Below are 15,780 nucleotides of genomic sequence, written 5' to 3' on the forward strand. Positions count from 1 at the left end.
CTGTGCAAAAGCTTTTAAGTTTCATTAGCTCCAATTTGTTTATTTTTGTTTTTATTTTCATTTCTCTAGGACGTGGGTCAAAAAGGATCTTGCTGTGATTTATGTCATAGAGTGTTCTGCCTATGTTTTCCTCTAAGAGTTTGATAGTCTCTGGCCTTACATTTAGATCTTTAATCCATTTTGAGTTTATTTTTGTGTATGGTGTTAGGGAGTGTTCTAATTTCATTCTTTTACATGTAGCTGCCCAGTTTTCCCAGCCCCACTTGTAGAAGAGGCTGTCTTTTCTCCACTGTATATTCTTGCCTCCTTTATCAAAGATAAGGTGACCATATGTGCGTGGGTTTACCTCTGGGCTTTCTATCCTGTTCCTTTGATCTATATTTCTGTTTCTGTGCCAGTACCATACTGTCTTGATTACTGTAGCTTTGTAGAATAGTCTGAAGTCAGGGAGCCTGATTCCTCCAGCCTGGTTTTTCTTTCTCAAGATTGCTTTGGCTATTCTGGGTCTTTTATGTTTCCATACAAATTGTGAAATTTTTTGTTCTAGTTCTGTGAAAAATGCCAGTGATAGTTTGATAGGGATTGCATTGAATCTGTAGATTTCTTTGGATAGTAGAGTCATTTTCATAATGTTGATTTTTCCAATCCAAGAACATGGTATATCTCTCCATCTATTTATATCAACTTTAATTTTTTTCATCAGTGTCTTATAATTTTCTGCATACAGGTCTTTTGTCTCCTTAGGTAGCTTTATTCCTAGATATTTTATTCTTTTTGTTGCAGTGGTAAATGGGAGTGTTTTCTTAATTTCTCTTTAAGATTTTCATCATTAGTGTATAGGAATGCAGAGATTTCTGTGCATTAATTTTCTATCCTAGTACTTAACCAAATTAATTGATTAGCTCTCAGAGTTTTCTGGTAGCATCTTTAGGATTCTCTATTTATAGTATCATGTCATCTGCAAACAGTGACAGCTTTACTTCTTTTGCAATTTGGATTCCTTTTATTTCCTTTTCTTCTCTGATTGCTGTGGCTAAAACTTCCAAAACTATGTTGAGTAAGAGTGGTGAGAGTGGGCAACCTTGTCTTGTTCCTGATCTTAGTGGAAATGCTTTCAGTTTTTCAGCATTGAGGACGATGTTGGCTGTGGGTTTGTCATATATGGCCTTTATTATGTTGAGAAATGTTCCCACTATGCCAACTTTCTGGAGGGTTTTTATCATAAATGGGTGTTGAATTATGTCAAAAGTTTTCTCTGCATCGATTGAGAGGATCATATGGTTTTTCTCCTTCAATTTGTTAATATGGTGTATCGCGTTGATTGATTTGCGTATATTGACGAATCCTTGCATTCTTGAGATAAACCCCAGTTGATCATGGTGTATGATCCTTTTAATGTGCTGTTGGATTCTGTTTGCTAGTATTCTGTTGAGGATTTTTGCATCTATGTTCATCAGTGATATTGGCCTATGGTTTTCTTTCTTTTTGACATCTTTGTCTGGTTTTGGTATCACAGTGATGGTGGCCTCATAGAATGAGTTTGGGAGTGTTCCTCCCTCTGCTATATTTTGGAAGAGTTTGAGAAGGATAGGTGTTAGCTCTTTTCTAAATGTTTGATAGAATTTGCCTGTGAAGCCATCTGGTCTTGGGCTTTTTTTGTTGGAAGATTTTTGTTTTTTTTTTTTTTTTGCGGTATGTGGGCCTCTCACTCTTGTGGCGTCTCCCGTTGTGGAGCACAGGCTCCGGACGTGCAGGCTTAGTGGCCGTGGCTCATGGGCCTAGCCACTTCGCGGCATGTGGGATTTTCCTGGACTGGGGCACGAACCCATGTCCCCTGCATCGGCAGGCGGACTCTCAACCACTGCGCCAGCAGGGAAGCCCCTGTTGGAAGATTTTTAATCACAGTTTCAATTTCAGTGCTTGTGATTGGTCTGTTCATATTTTCTATTTCTTCCTCGTTCAGTCTCGGAAGGTTGTGCATTTCAAAGAATTTATCCATTTCTTCCAGGATGTCCATTTTATTGGCATATAGTTGCTTGTAGTAATCTCGCATGATCCTTTGTATTTCTGCAGTGTCAGTTGTTACTTCTCCTTTTTCATTTCTAATTCTATTGATTTGAGTCTTCTCTCTTTTTCTCTTGATAAGTGTGGCTAATGGTTTATCCACTTTTTTATCTCCTCAAAGAACTGGCTTTTAGTTTTATTGATCTTTGCTATCGTTTCCTTCATTTCTTTTTTAATTTATTTCTGATCTGATCTTTATGATTTCTTTCCTTCTGGTAACTTTGGGGTTTTTTTGTTCTACTTTCTCTAATTGCTTTAGGTGTAAGGTTAGGTTTTTTATTTGAGATGTTTCTTGTTTCTTAAAGTAGGATTGTATTGCTATAAACTTCCCTCTTAGAACTGCTTTTGCTGCATCCCATAGGTTTTGGGTCCTCGTGTTTTCATTGTCATTTGTTTCTAGGTATTGTTTGATTTCCTCTTTGATATCTTCAGTGATCTCTTGTTTATTAAGTAGTGTGTTGTTTAGCCTCCATGTGTTTGTTTTTCTTACAGATTTTTTCCTGAAATTGATATCTAGTTTCATACCGTTGTGGTTGGAAAAGGTACTTGATACAATTTCAATTTTCCTAAATTTATCAAGGCTTGCTTTGTGACCCAAGATATGACCTGTCCTGTAGAATGTTCCATGAGCACTTGAGAAGAATGTGTATTCTGTTGTTTTGGGATGGAATGTCCTATAAATATCAATTAAGTCCATCTTGTTTAATGTATCATTTAAAGCTTGTGTTTCCTTATTTATTTTCATTTTGGATGATCTGTCCATTGGTGAAAGAGGGGTGTTAAAGTCCCCTATTATGATTGTGTTACTGTCGATTTCCCCTTTTACAGCTGTTAGTATTTGCCTTATGTATTGAGGTGCTCCTATGTAGGGTGCATAAATATTTACAATTGTTATATCTTCTTCTTAGATTGATCCCTTGATCATAATGTAGTGTACTTCTTTGTCTCTTGTAATAGTCTTTGTTTTAAAGTCTATTTTGTCTAATTTGAGAATTGCTACTCCAGATTTCTTTTGATTTCCATTTGCATGGAATATCCTTTTCCATCCCCTCACTTTCAGTCTGTATGTGTCCCTAGGTCTGAAGTGGGTCACTTTTAGACAGCATATATATGGGTCTTGTTTTTGTATCCATTCAGCCAGTCTATGTCTTTTGGTTGGAGCATTTAATCTATTTACATTTAAGGTAATTAGTGATATGTAAGTTCCTATTACCACTTTCTTAATTGTTTTGTGTTTATTATTGTAGGTCTTTTCCTTCTGTTTTGTTTCCTGCCTAGAGGAGTTCCTTTAGCATTTGTTGTAAAGCTGGTTTGGTGGTGCTGAATTCTGTTAGCTTTTGCTTGTCTGTAAAGGTTTTAAAATCTCAGTCATTCTGATGAGATCCTTGCTGGGTAGAGTAATCTTGGTTGTAGGTTTTTCTCCTTCATCACTTTGTATATGTCCTGACTCTCCCTTCTGGCTTGCAGAGTTTCTGCTGAAAGATCAGCTTTTAACTTTTTGGGGATTCCCTTATGTGTTATTTGTTGTTTTTCCCTTGCTGCTTTTTATATTTGTTCTTTGTATTCAGTTTTTGATAGTTTGATTAATATGTGTCTTGGTGTGTTACTACTCCTTGGGTTTATCCTGTATGTGACTCTCTGTGCTTCCTGGACTTAATTATATATTTCCTTTCCCATAATAGGGAAGTTTTCAACTATAATCTCTTCAAATATTTTCTCAGTACCTTTGTTTTCCTCTTCTTCTTCTGGGACCCATATAATTCGAATGTTGGTGCCCTTAATGTTGTCCCAGAGATCTCTGAGACTGTCCTCAATTCTTTTCATTTTTTTTTCTTTATTCTGCTCTGCAGTAGTTATTTCCACTATTTTATCTTCCAGGTCACTTATCCGTGCTTCTGCCTCAGTTATTCTGCTATTGATCCCTTCTAGAGAATTTTTAATTTCATTTATTTTGTTGTTCATCACTGTTTGTTTGCTCTTTAGTTCTTCTAGGTCCTTGTTAAATGTTTCTTGTATATTCTCCATTCTATTTCCGATATTTTGGATCTTCTTTACTATCATTTTTCTGAATTCCTTTTCAGGTAGACTGCCTATTTCCTCTTCATTTGTTAGGTCTGGTGGGTTTTTACCTTGCTCCTTCATCTGCTGTGTGTTTCTCTGTCTTTTCATTTTGCTTAACTTACTGTGTTTGGGGTGTCCTTTTCGTAGGCTGCAGGTCGTAGTTTCCATTGTTTTTGGTATCTGTCCCCAGTGGCTAATGTTGACTCAGTGGGTTGTGTAGGCTTCCTGGTGGAGGGGACTCGTGCCTGTGTTCTGGTGGATGAGGCTGGATCTTCTCTGTCTGGTGGGCAGTTCCACATCTGGTGGTGTGTTTTGGGGTGTCTGTGGCCTTATTATGATTTTAGGCAGCTTCTGTGCTAATGGATGGGGTTGTGTTCGTGTCTTGCTAGTTGTTTGGCACAGGTTGTCCAGCACTGTAGCTTGCTAGTCATTGAATGGAGCTGGGTTTTTTCGTTGAGATGGAGATCTCTGGGAGATTTTTGCCGTTTGATATTATGTGAAGCTGGGAGGTCTCTTTTGGACCAGTGTCTTGAACTTGGCTCTCCCACCTCAGTGGCCCAGCGCTGACGCCTGGCTGGAGCACCAAGAGCCTGTCCTCCACGCAGCTCAGAATAAAAGGGAGAAAAGAAAGAGAGAAAGAAGAAGATAAAATAAAATAAAGTAAAATAAATAAAAAATTAAAACCTGAAATAAAATAAATTAAAAAATAATTATTAAGAAAAAAAATTTTAAGTAATAAAAAAAAAAGACAGACAGACAGAACCCTAGGGTAACTGGAAAAAGCAAAGCTGTACAGACAATAATCACACACAGAAGCATACACATAAACACTCACAAAAAGAGAAAAAGGGAGAAAAATATACATATCATTGCTCCCAAAGTCCACCTCCTCAATTTGGGATGATTCGTTGTCTATCCAGGTATTCCACAGATGCAGGTACATCAAGTTGATTGTGGAGATTTAATGCGCTGCTCCTGAGGCTGCTGGGAGAGATTTCCCTTTCTCTTCTTTGTTCGCACAGCTCCCGGGGTTCAGGTTTGGATTTGGCCCAGCATCTGTGTGTAGGTCTCTTGAAGGCTTCTGTTCTTCACTCAGACAGGACAGGGTTAAAGGAGCAGCTGATTCAGGGGCTCTGGCTCACTCAGGCTGGGGGGGAGGTAGGGGTACAGATGTGGGGTGAGCCTGTGGCGGCAGAGACCCCCGTGACCTTGCACCAGCCTGAGGCGTGCCGTGCGTTCTCCTGGGGAAGTTGTCCCTGGATCACGGGACCCTGGCAGTGGCGGGCTGCACAGGCTCCAGGTAGGGGAGGTGATAGTGACCTGTGCTTGCATACAGGCTTCTTGGTTGCTGCAGTAGCAGCCTTAGCGTCTCATGCTCATCTCCGCACCCCTGTTGATGCACTCTCCTCCGTGGCTCCGAAGCTGCCCCCCTCCACCACCTGCAGTCTCTGTCCGGGAAGGACCTTCCTAGTGTTTGGAAAACTTTCCTCCTTCACAGCTCCCTCCCAGTGGTGCAGGTCCCGTGCCTATTCTTTTATCTCTGTTTTTTCTTTTTTCTCTTGCCCTACCCAGGTACATGGGCAGTTTCTTGCCTTTTGGGAGGTCTGAGGTGTTCTGCCAGCGTTCAGTAGGTGTTCTGTAGGAGTTGTTCCACATGTAGATGTATTTCTGATGTATTTGTGGGGAGGAAGGTGATCTCCGCATCTTACTCTTCCGTCATCTTGAAGCTCCTCTCATATCCCTTTTTAATCACTTCTTTTCCTTTGTTGAATGCAGAATTAAGTCCAAATGCCCTGATGAAGCCAATTATGATTTGGCCTCATTCCAAGCTTTCAATTATTGTCTTTCATATTCTTGTGTATCCCCAGGTACCTTTTCTCCACTCTTTTTATCTGAATTTTATTCATCTTTTAAAGCTTAGTTCAATACCTGTTTACCTCTAGAAAGCTTTTCCCAAACTCCTCAGCAGGAACCCACTGTACCTTATGTCTTATATCACTTATGACATTTTGATCTTGGAATCATAGTTCTTTTTAAAAATAATTAATTAATTAATTTAACTGCACCAGGTCTTAGTTGCGGCATGGGGATCTTTAGTTGTGGCCTGCGGGATCTTCGTTGCTGCACGCAGAATCTTTAGTTGCGGCCTGCAGGATCTTCTTTGCGGCATGCAGGATTTTTCAGTTGTGGTATGCGAACTCTTAGTTGCGGAATGTGGGATCCAGTTCCCCCACCAGGGATTGAACCCAGGCCCCTGCATTGGGAGTGTAGAGTCCTCACCACTGGACCACCAGTGAAGTCCCCATGGTTCTTTCTATACACATCTTCCTTACTAAATTATAAATTCCTTGAGATTAGGAGTTATTCACTTGCTGTGTCATTTCCAGCAAGTGGAACAGTCATGTATTTATAATGGAAAAAAGTCAAGGTAAAACAAAGTTCCGCTCCACCAAATAACACATGTGACAAGTTATTTCGATTTCAGTGAATCCTAATTTCCTAACCTTCAGAATGTGGCAAATATCACTTACCTTGCAGACTTATTTAAAGAACTAAAGGGGTAAGCTATTATCTTGTTTACACATAGAGGGCCTTCAATAAGTGCTCTTTATTTTTTCTTATCTCTTTCCAAAATGTGTACCATAGTACTTTGAAACTAACCTCAGTAAATACCAATAAAGCTAAATGATATGCAAGACATTGAGGGCCTGAACTTGGGTAGTGTTATGGGGAATTAAAAGGAAGAGATGGATATCAGATAATGTTATAAGCTAGAATTGACATGAAACAGTGATTTTCTGGGGAGCAGAATGGCTGAGATTTTGAGTCTGGAATATTATGCCATTTAATAAAGAAAAACAGACCAAGATCTTGTTTGAGAAAATGAGTCAAAGGCAATAAGTCTAGGCAATACCATTCTAAAGGAAAAGTTGTAGGGGTACCAGTAACTTCATGGACTTCATGGAAATTTATCTGGGTCACCAGTAATGAAAGGCTAGGTTAAAATATTTAGCCTTCATATTTCCCAACTTGAGTGTCAGTGTCAAACTTTGACTATTAGAAGTGGGGAAATCTGGAATTAAAGGTTGATCTAGGAAAGAAATGAGTGTTAAATTTTAGGAATTGTTGAACCTCTAAATTAGTAGTTTCCTTTTGTCCTCTTAATGGAAACTTTTCCTCTGTAACAAGTTATATTGCCACCAAATGATAATATTTACTTATTATTAAAGAATTCAATAGGAAGCTCAATATCTTATCACTATGCTCAGATTGCATATAGTAGTTAATTCTGAAACAAGGCAAGTCCTGAAATACATTTTAGTTAAACTCTCTACCTTGCTGACTTTAAGAGTCAAAGTTAGAGAAATCATATATTTTAAAACAACCTAAAAATAATTCAGAGAGGATACTATATATTATAGGGATAAATTTTTAAGTGTTCATCAACTTGTTTTTGACATGTTCCTGGTTACAGTTATTATTATCTTGAGCATGCAATTTAAGTAAGCATTTTAATCCATACAGTGGTACTGAAAACAAAGCTTAGTTGTAGATATCCAACATAACTTTTAAAATAAATACCTCTAAAGGTTTTTAAATAGAAAGTCCTACATAATTCTTGCAAAAATTGAAAGAAAACAGTTGTACAGAAAATAAAATGTTAAATTTTCTCCCTTTCTTCCTTTTCTAGCCCCACTTCCCAAAGTTAATCACTTTTAAATTTAATTTATATCTTTCCATATTTTTTATATGTGATGTATATTTAATTTTTGTTAATGTTGGAAATGGATGTATTGTATTTATTGTTCTACAACTTTTTATCCATTTAATATATCATTGGCCTTTCTCTGTGAAAGTATGTGTGGTATCAGCTTATTCATTTAAATAGCCAAATAGCAAACAAAATTTTGATGTTTTGTGATTTATACCTTATAGATTCACTAATAAATTTGGGGGGAATACATTGAGCTGTTAAGAAGTTTAGATAGAAGTGTGGACCTCAAGTGTAAATTCAGAAAATTTTGGCATGTGTTATTTATTACAGTGAGAAACATTTAGAAATAACACTTCTAGATGTTATTATATGAACATTACTTTATATCTTTGGCGGCTTCTGTGAGACTTGTTTGGCCAGATGAATGTGCTAATGTTCGTACAACAATGGAAAATGTTTGCCTACTATGGGCAAAACTTTTTTGTGGTTCCGTGTGATTTTTAGATAACATTGGAACCATAGCTCCAGATAAGTGACAGTCTTATAACAATGCCTTTTTAAGGATTGTCTACTGTAAAACACAAATTCCAAGGCTTGGTTTTTTAATCCTGCTGCTCATTATTGGTGCCCCAAATCAGTCTACGAAGCTCATGAAGTTACTGGTACCCCCATAACTTTTAATTTGGAATGGTATTGCCTAGGCTTATCATGTTAAATAAATAACACTTGCTATATCCTACATTAGAGGCATATTTATTATGCTCATATTAAATTGCATACTCAATAAGCAAAAAGCTTTTACTGTAGCCTCACAAGCACTCAGGTTTGAGGTGGTATATGAAACAATATGTAGTTGAAGAATGAAAATTATACTTCTAAATATTCATTTATGTGATATATAGTCTCATTACCCTTTATTTTATTCATAGATATGACTTGGAAAGAACAGGAAAAGACTGAACTTTTTACAGATAATTTTTGTAATATATGTGGAGTGGTGCTGCAGTTTGAATCACAAAGGATTTCACATTATGAGGTAGGTTAAAAATACTGGGAATAGAATCTAAAATAGGTTTTTAAATATAACAGATAAACTTCATATATTATCTGTTTTTGATTCTTATGAGAATCCTGTGTATTATTTCCCTTTGATAGATGAGGAGCCTGGCTCAGAGAGGGACAGTAACTTACTAGCTTAAGTTTGGAGAATTTGGGTTTAAACTTAGCCTTTTTGACTCCAAAGCATGTTTTCTTTTCTTCACATCATTCTGCCTCCATTTGTATCTATCAAGCCACTATATCCTTCGTGTCCTTGTAGTAAATATAAGGGAAGTTTTATAAAGCTTGTGTAGGAAACAGTTAATGTGAATCAAGGGATATTATTGAACTCCAGAGTTTTCCTTTACAGTAAATGAAGGATAAAAACAAAATGAACTCGTCTTGCACTTAATTTAGCTACATGTTTTTAAGCACAGTACCATAGAATTCTAGAGTTAAAAGAGGAATGTATAATGTTCTTACTTCTTTAGTTTATTGATTAGAAAACTGAAACCCAGAGGGATAGTGATTCTGCATAGCTAATCTTGGCATGACTAAGCTTAAAAATGATTTCTTCTAATTTCATATCCAGTGTTCTTTCCTTTCTTTTAGTGTTGTCTCCCATTTCTACATCATATTATGAACTATTGGATTTATTTTCATATCTGGTATCCGTGTTAACAAAAGTACTAGATACATTTACTTAAAAGAAATATGCCAGTTCTACTTTTTTAAACACCTCATCTTGTTTTGCCCATTGCTAATCTTATTGGCAACTATATTTCAGTCCTTATGTTGATTGGGATTCAATTACTGTAATTACAGATAGCGAAATTGTGTTGGCTGTGGATTGAGAGGACGTAGATTCAAGTCTTAACTCCACCATTGTGAAACCCTGGGCAAATCACTTTACCTCTCTGAGCATGTTTCTTGAGCCTGCAAAATGGGGGCGTAAGATCTCTCTTACTATACTTGTGAGAATTAAGTGAAATCAGATATGTGATTGTGCCTAGCATATCCTGGGACCCCAAAGCTCAAAGATTTAGAGTTAATAAAGAGAGACATGTAATAAAGGGGCTCTGTGATAACTGTGGTTGGAGCCATTTGAATTTAAATTTGAAAAATCACTTTTATGGGCTTATGAAGTACTATTCAGTGTAGAAAATATACAAAAATATAAGAAAATATGAATCAATCATAATTCTGTTGCTTGTAAGTAAGCATCATTTAATTAACTTCTGTTTATATGATTCCAGTATGCTTTCTAAACACACAGACATATTTTTACAAAAGAGAATTGTATGTTGTTTTGCACTTGCTTTTTCATATAAGAACATATTCTGAACACTTTGTCTTATCATTACATCGTTTTACTTTTCTGTAATAGTTTAATGGCTATAAGGCATTATGTTATGTAATGTTGTAGCATATTTTTAAATTTAAATTTCAGTGCCATCTGTAAGTTTGGTACTTAAGCTTGTTAAATAATCAAATCAAAACTATACATGACTTTCCATATATTTGAAAGCACTTCTGTGCAAATATCCTACTTGAAAAGGGGATTTTTTTTCTCTTTAGTATACAACTTGGTTAATAGCGTCAGACTATCTCAGCATAGTATTTATTGTTCATGTAAAATAGGACAGTACTGCAGAAGATTTGAATTTTAATGAGGTTGCACTTATTAATATTTCCTTTTGTATTTATACTTACATGTTTAAGAAACCATTCTTTGTTCTTTTGTCATATAGATATTTCTATTTTATTCTAATACTTTTAAAAGCTTTATTTTTTAGGTTAAAGTGTTTGATCCATCTGGTATTGATTTTCACATATGGAGGGTGGTAACATTATTTTCCATACAGATAACCAGGTATCCCAGCAATATTTATTTAAACAGTCCATCCTTGCCTCACTGATTTGTAGTGGCATCTCTATCATAAGTTAATTTATATATATATTTATAATGTTATTATGTTCTATTGTATTGCTTTGTTTGCCTGTCTCTATAATAATTTCACCTTATTAGTATAGCTTTAAAATATGCCATGATACCTGGTAGGGAAAATTTATATGACAAAAAACTCATTATAAAGTTAAAAGACAAGCCACAGATTGAGTGCTATTTATAACCGATATAACTAACAAAGGATTAGTGTCTAGAATATATAAAGAACTATATATCAATTAGAACAAGAAACAACCCAATAGAAAAATGGGAAAGTGTTATAAACAGGCTATAGAAGAGATACTTAACTTCAGAAGTGATCATATGGGAAATGCAAGTTAAAGTGATAATGAACTATCTTATCAAAACCATCATGTTCGCAAAAATTGAAATCTAATAGCACTTAACACTTCAGGAGAATATAGGAAGACAAATCACTCATATATGCTACATTTGGAGTTGTAAACTGCTTCAACATCTTTTTTTAAATTATTTTTTATTGGAATATAGTTGCTTGCTTCAACATCTTTGGAGAGAAATTTTATAATACCTATTAAAGCTGAAAACCCTCATACCTTATAAGCCAAATAGTCCATATCTAGGTGTCTACTTTAAAGAAACTCTTGGACATTATATTAGGAGATATATTTACATATGTTCAGTGCAGAAATGCTTGTGATAGCAAAATAAACAGAAACATAACTGCCTTCAGTAGGTAACTTGATGGGTAGCATATGGAGTGGAATATTATGCAGCATGTAATATGAATGAACTAGAGCTATATGTATCAATATGGGCAAATCTTACATAATATTGAGTTATAAAAAGTTGAAAAGGATATGAATAGACTGATTTCATTTTCATAAAATTAAAAAAATGACAGTAGTACATAATACTGTTTATGGGTACATGCATATCTAGTAAAAGAAGAGAGGCATAGAGGAAATGATATAGACCAACTTTAAGATAGTGGTTACCTATCGGGAGGAGGGGAGGGATTGTTGGCATGAGGAGATAGGACTGTATGTGTAAAATTTCACCTCTTTTGAAAAGGAGATCTGAAACAAATATAGAAAAATGTTAATAATATCTGTTAAAACTGGGCAGTGGGTATGTACTTCAGCTATATTATTTCCTGTGCTTTTCTATATATATATATTTCACAATTTAAAATGCTGTAGAGAGAGGGTAAGTAGTTGCCTCACAGTATATGTTCAGGAATGTTAGTTTCCCTTCTATTTACACCAACATTTTCGTTATTATGTATTTTGTTCTACATTTGTTCAGAGATTTTTCTAATGTGCCTAACCTAGAAGAATTAATTTCCTCACATAAAAGAATTTTAGAGGTAAGCAGTACAGGGCTGATGTGACAGCTCCATAACATTATCAGAGATCTAGGCATTTTCTCTCTTTCTACTCTGATGAACTAGCCTCTGTCCTCAAGATCCTCCATAGTCCCAGATGACCTTTAAATCTTAATTCCAGAAGCAGGAGGGAAGAAGGTTAGAAGAAGGGTTCATCCTCCATCCTTTTAGGAGGCTTCCCAGAAGTTCTACCCAGCATTTCAGATTACATCTTATTGGCCAGAATAGAGTCACAAGATTACGTCTTGCTGAAAGGGAGGCTGGAACATGCAGTCTTTTAGCTGGGTATATTGCCTAAGATGTGTAACTAAGGAAGAAGAATAAGTTTGATATTAGGCAAAAAAATCTAGGAGTCTCTGTCAAAAACAAAAACCTAGAAGTTATTGGACTCTAAATTACAGCATTATTTTCATTTTAATTGAGATTTAGAGATTTGAAAGCATGTGAAGCCTTTTCGTAAACTTGGTACACATTAAATATATTTCAATTCACGGGTACTGTCCTCAAATTTGAAGAGGTGTAAATTTGGGGTACCTCTGTTATTGAATAAACAAAGTCATATTATATATATATTTTTTTAGAGTGAAAAACATGATCAAAATGTTAGGTTTTATTTTCAAATGCATGGGGAACAAAATGAAGTGCCTGGTAAGAAAATGAAGATGGATGTTAGGAATTTTCAGGTGAGTGTCCTTTGTTGATGTTGTAATTCGAAAGTTTGAGTTATTGAATCTTTCTAACAAGATTGTGCTTATTTCAGATGCATAGGAGTGAAGTAGTGGACAGAAACAAATTTTGTGATCTCTGCAACATGATTTTTAGCTCCCCAGTTGTTGCTCAGTCTCACTATGTGGGGAAATTCCATGCTAAAAAACTGAAGCAATTAATGGAGGAGCATGATCAGGTATCTCCATCAGGATTTCAGCCAGAGATGGGTAAGATGACATTCACTCTTTAACTTCAACACAGGGTCTCTCTATAATTTTTTCCCATCTCTGCCATCCAGTTTTTATTGGAGAGACTTTTACTCTGCCACAGTAACTTGGTTCTTCTTCTGCCTGGATAATCTCTTTCTGTATCCTTGTAATTTAATATAGAGATCATAATTGCTAGCTGAATTTTAAGAAATGTTGTGACCTCTCCTTTTCAGTTTATTAAATCCAAATAAAAGCAAGTTATTTGCTATGTTGCTATACAGAAAGAACAATAAGCAACCTGAACTCTCCAGTTTCTAATCAAATTATAAAGTCTTAGCTCCTTCTTACTTCTTCCCCTTGGCATCTATCTCATTCTTCTTTTTTTGCTTTAGTACTTTCCAAAACATTACCTCATAGTGTGTGTTCAGACCAATGTCTTCACCATAATATAGTTATGTTGCAGCATTTTCTGACTATAACTATAGCCAAAAAAAAAAAAGGTATGGAATCTTCTTCTACCGGATTGCTCATTTCTTTCTTCCTATGAATATAAAGAAAAGGTACTACTAGCATTATCAATCAGCAGTTATTGAGTACTTATTTTATGTTAGATGCCAAAGATACAGAGAACTGTAAAACATTGCTGTTTCCTCCTTCCAGTGATGTTGGGCCGCCAGCGCATGAGAGAACTGACCCACAGATCTCACTTCTGGCCTGAAGTGGCAGAGTACACCCTGGAAAACCCAGCCTGTATTTTGAAAATGTGCCTGTATTTTGAAAATGTGTGCCAGAACAAAAAATAAGATGATCAATTCTCTGGAATAAATAATTTACCACATTCTCACTAGCTTCAACACTTTAGGAATAAAGCATGTCTAGCATGGAAATTTTACCAACATTAATTTCCAACTCATAGTGTAGGCCTCATCAGCATTAAAACATATAGTTTTCTTAATAAATGAAACCAGAATTATTTTTAAATTTATTCTAGTCTCTCTAATTTTTGTATATTTGTTTTTCTGCCTGTCAGTCAAGAGGGACAGAATCAGTGTGCCCTACAAGAGAAAGCATCTTGTAAAGCTTTATCTTTAGTCCCCAAAATTCATAAATTTGGGCTCAGAGAGGAGACTAAATGAAAGAGATCTGAAATAACTGTAAATGTGGAAACATAATTTTATAGCCCTTAAACAACTGCATAAATTTTATTTTGATACAGACACCACAAATCTGGACTGAATAGGTGATTTACTTTGCTACTCAAGAAAGACACCAACTTAGAAGTTGGTACCATCTCTTTTACCCTCACTAATTTCAAGAACCATCCTAAGACATCTCTTATGCCTTTATTGATTTTTCAGATGAATAAAATTCATTTGAAATACATGCCTAATGCTGAATATTCTTTCCTGTATCTTTGTTGGAGAAACTTGGTGACAGACTTGTATTCAAATTTCTATTCTCACAGAAGGAAATTCGTTTTATCCTGAGTACCTTTATCCAACAGCCCTATATGGAAAAAGTCCAGAGATAGTAGGTTTTAAAAAAACTCTAACTTTCCCTAATACTTTATAATGAATGCAGCTCTAATAGCTGGACACATGTTGATCACTTTTCATTATGACTATTTCAGCAGGTGTGCCTATTACTACTTCTGCTGAGTCAACTTTTCTGAAGCCCCTTGTTGTCAAGCCTCCTCCAGGTGGGATTAAAGATGAGACTACGCCTTCCTCTTCCAGCAGTGCTTTGGATTTGAATAATCCAAACAAGTATTGTAAGCTCTGTCCTGCTTCCTTTAATGGTCCATTAATGGCCCAACAACATTATGTTGGGAAAAAACACAAAAGAAATGAAGCTAAGAAGAAGTTTGTAGACAAGATAAGAGAGAAACCTCTTCCAGCAAAATCAGATGCAAATGGTAAATAGTAAAATTATCCCAAATCTCTTTCTTAGAAAGTTTATATTTTATTAAACATATCTGGCTTATGTATATACTATTTTGCTTTTACTGAATACAAGGTTTATAATACTCATGGGATCATAGAATTTTCGATAAGGACTTTTGAGTCCATATAGGTCTGTCTGTTGGTTTTCTAGAAAATGAGACCCAGAAAGGTTTAGATGACACTTACTAATAAAATATAGGTATTACCACGGTTTCATGTTATATCATAGGTACATAAGGAAGTATTTTTAATTAGTATCATGTAGTTATATCATTCGGTCACTAAGTATGACTTAAGTGTCTCTTAGTTGCTAGGCTAGTTATTCTTGGGAATACAAATGAAGATATACTATTTTCCCTGAAGGGGCAAGTGTATAACTAATTGGGTTAATAATACTTCATTGCAAGAGGCTGCAGACATGGATTTTTGTGTACATATTTTTGGTAACCAGAGAAGCCAAACATCATGGTTCAGAAAATCTTTATAGAGGAAGTATATGATTTAGATTGATAGCAGTGGGAAGGAGAGAGGATGAACAAAAGAGCTGAGAAAGAGTGGCAAGAATTCAGGTGCAATAAAGATTCTGATCCTGACTGGAGTGATCCACTTGCTCTTCTAACCATATGTTTTTTCATTTTTCCCCCACAGGCACCATCTCACTACTAGTATTTTTATTCCCTTTTCATATTCTCTTCTCCACCCACTTTTCCTCTACTCACCATTATTTT

General features: G+C 35.7%; 1 protein-coding gene across 7 annotated transcripts in view; it reads left to right on the forward strand.

The window, feature by feature from the left end:
- Window positions 1-15,780, forward strand: part of ZMAT1 (zinc finger matrin-type 1) — a 156,149-nt gene that overhangs the window by 127,204 nt on the left and 13,165 nt on the right. For 4 of the 7 annotated variants that reach the window (XM_073799108.1, XM_073799105.1, XM_073799107.1 and 1 more), the window contains 3 exons: window positions 8,770-8,876; window positions 12,953-13,127; window positions 14,740-15,024. In XM_073799108.1, coding sequence (XP_073655209.1) covers window positions 8,772-8,876; window positions 12,953-13,127; window positions 14,740-15,024 — 565 coding nt within the window. In that variant the 5' untranslated portion in view covers window positions 8,770-8,771. Of the gene's footprint in view, window positions 1-8,769; window positions 8,877-9,769; window positions 12,876-12,952; window positions 13,128-14,739; window positions 15,025-15,780 lie in introns of those variants that run through there. The other 3 variants (XM_019941791.2, XM_073799106.1, XM_073799110.1) reach the window with 3 other exon arrangements.

This window comes from Tursiops truncatus, chromosome X (genome assembly GCF_011762595.2).
Source record: "Tursiops truncatus isolate mTurTru1 chromosome X, mTurTru1.mat.Y, whole genome shotgun sequence".
Lineage (NCBI taxonomy): Eukaryota > Metazoa > Chordata > Mammalia > Artiodactyla > Delphinidae > Tursiops > Tursiops truncatus.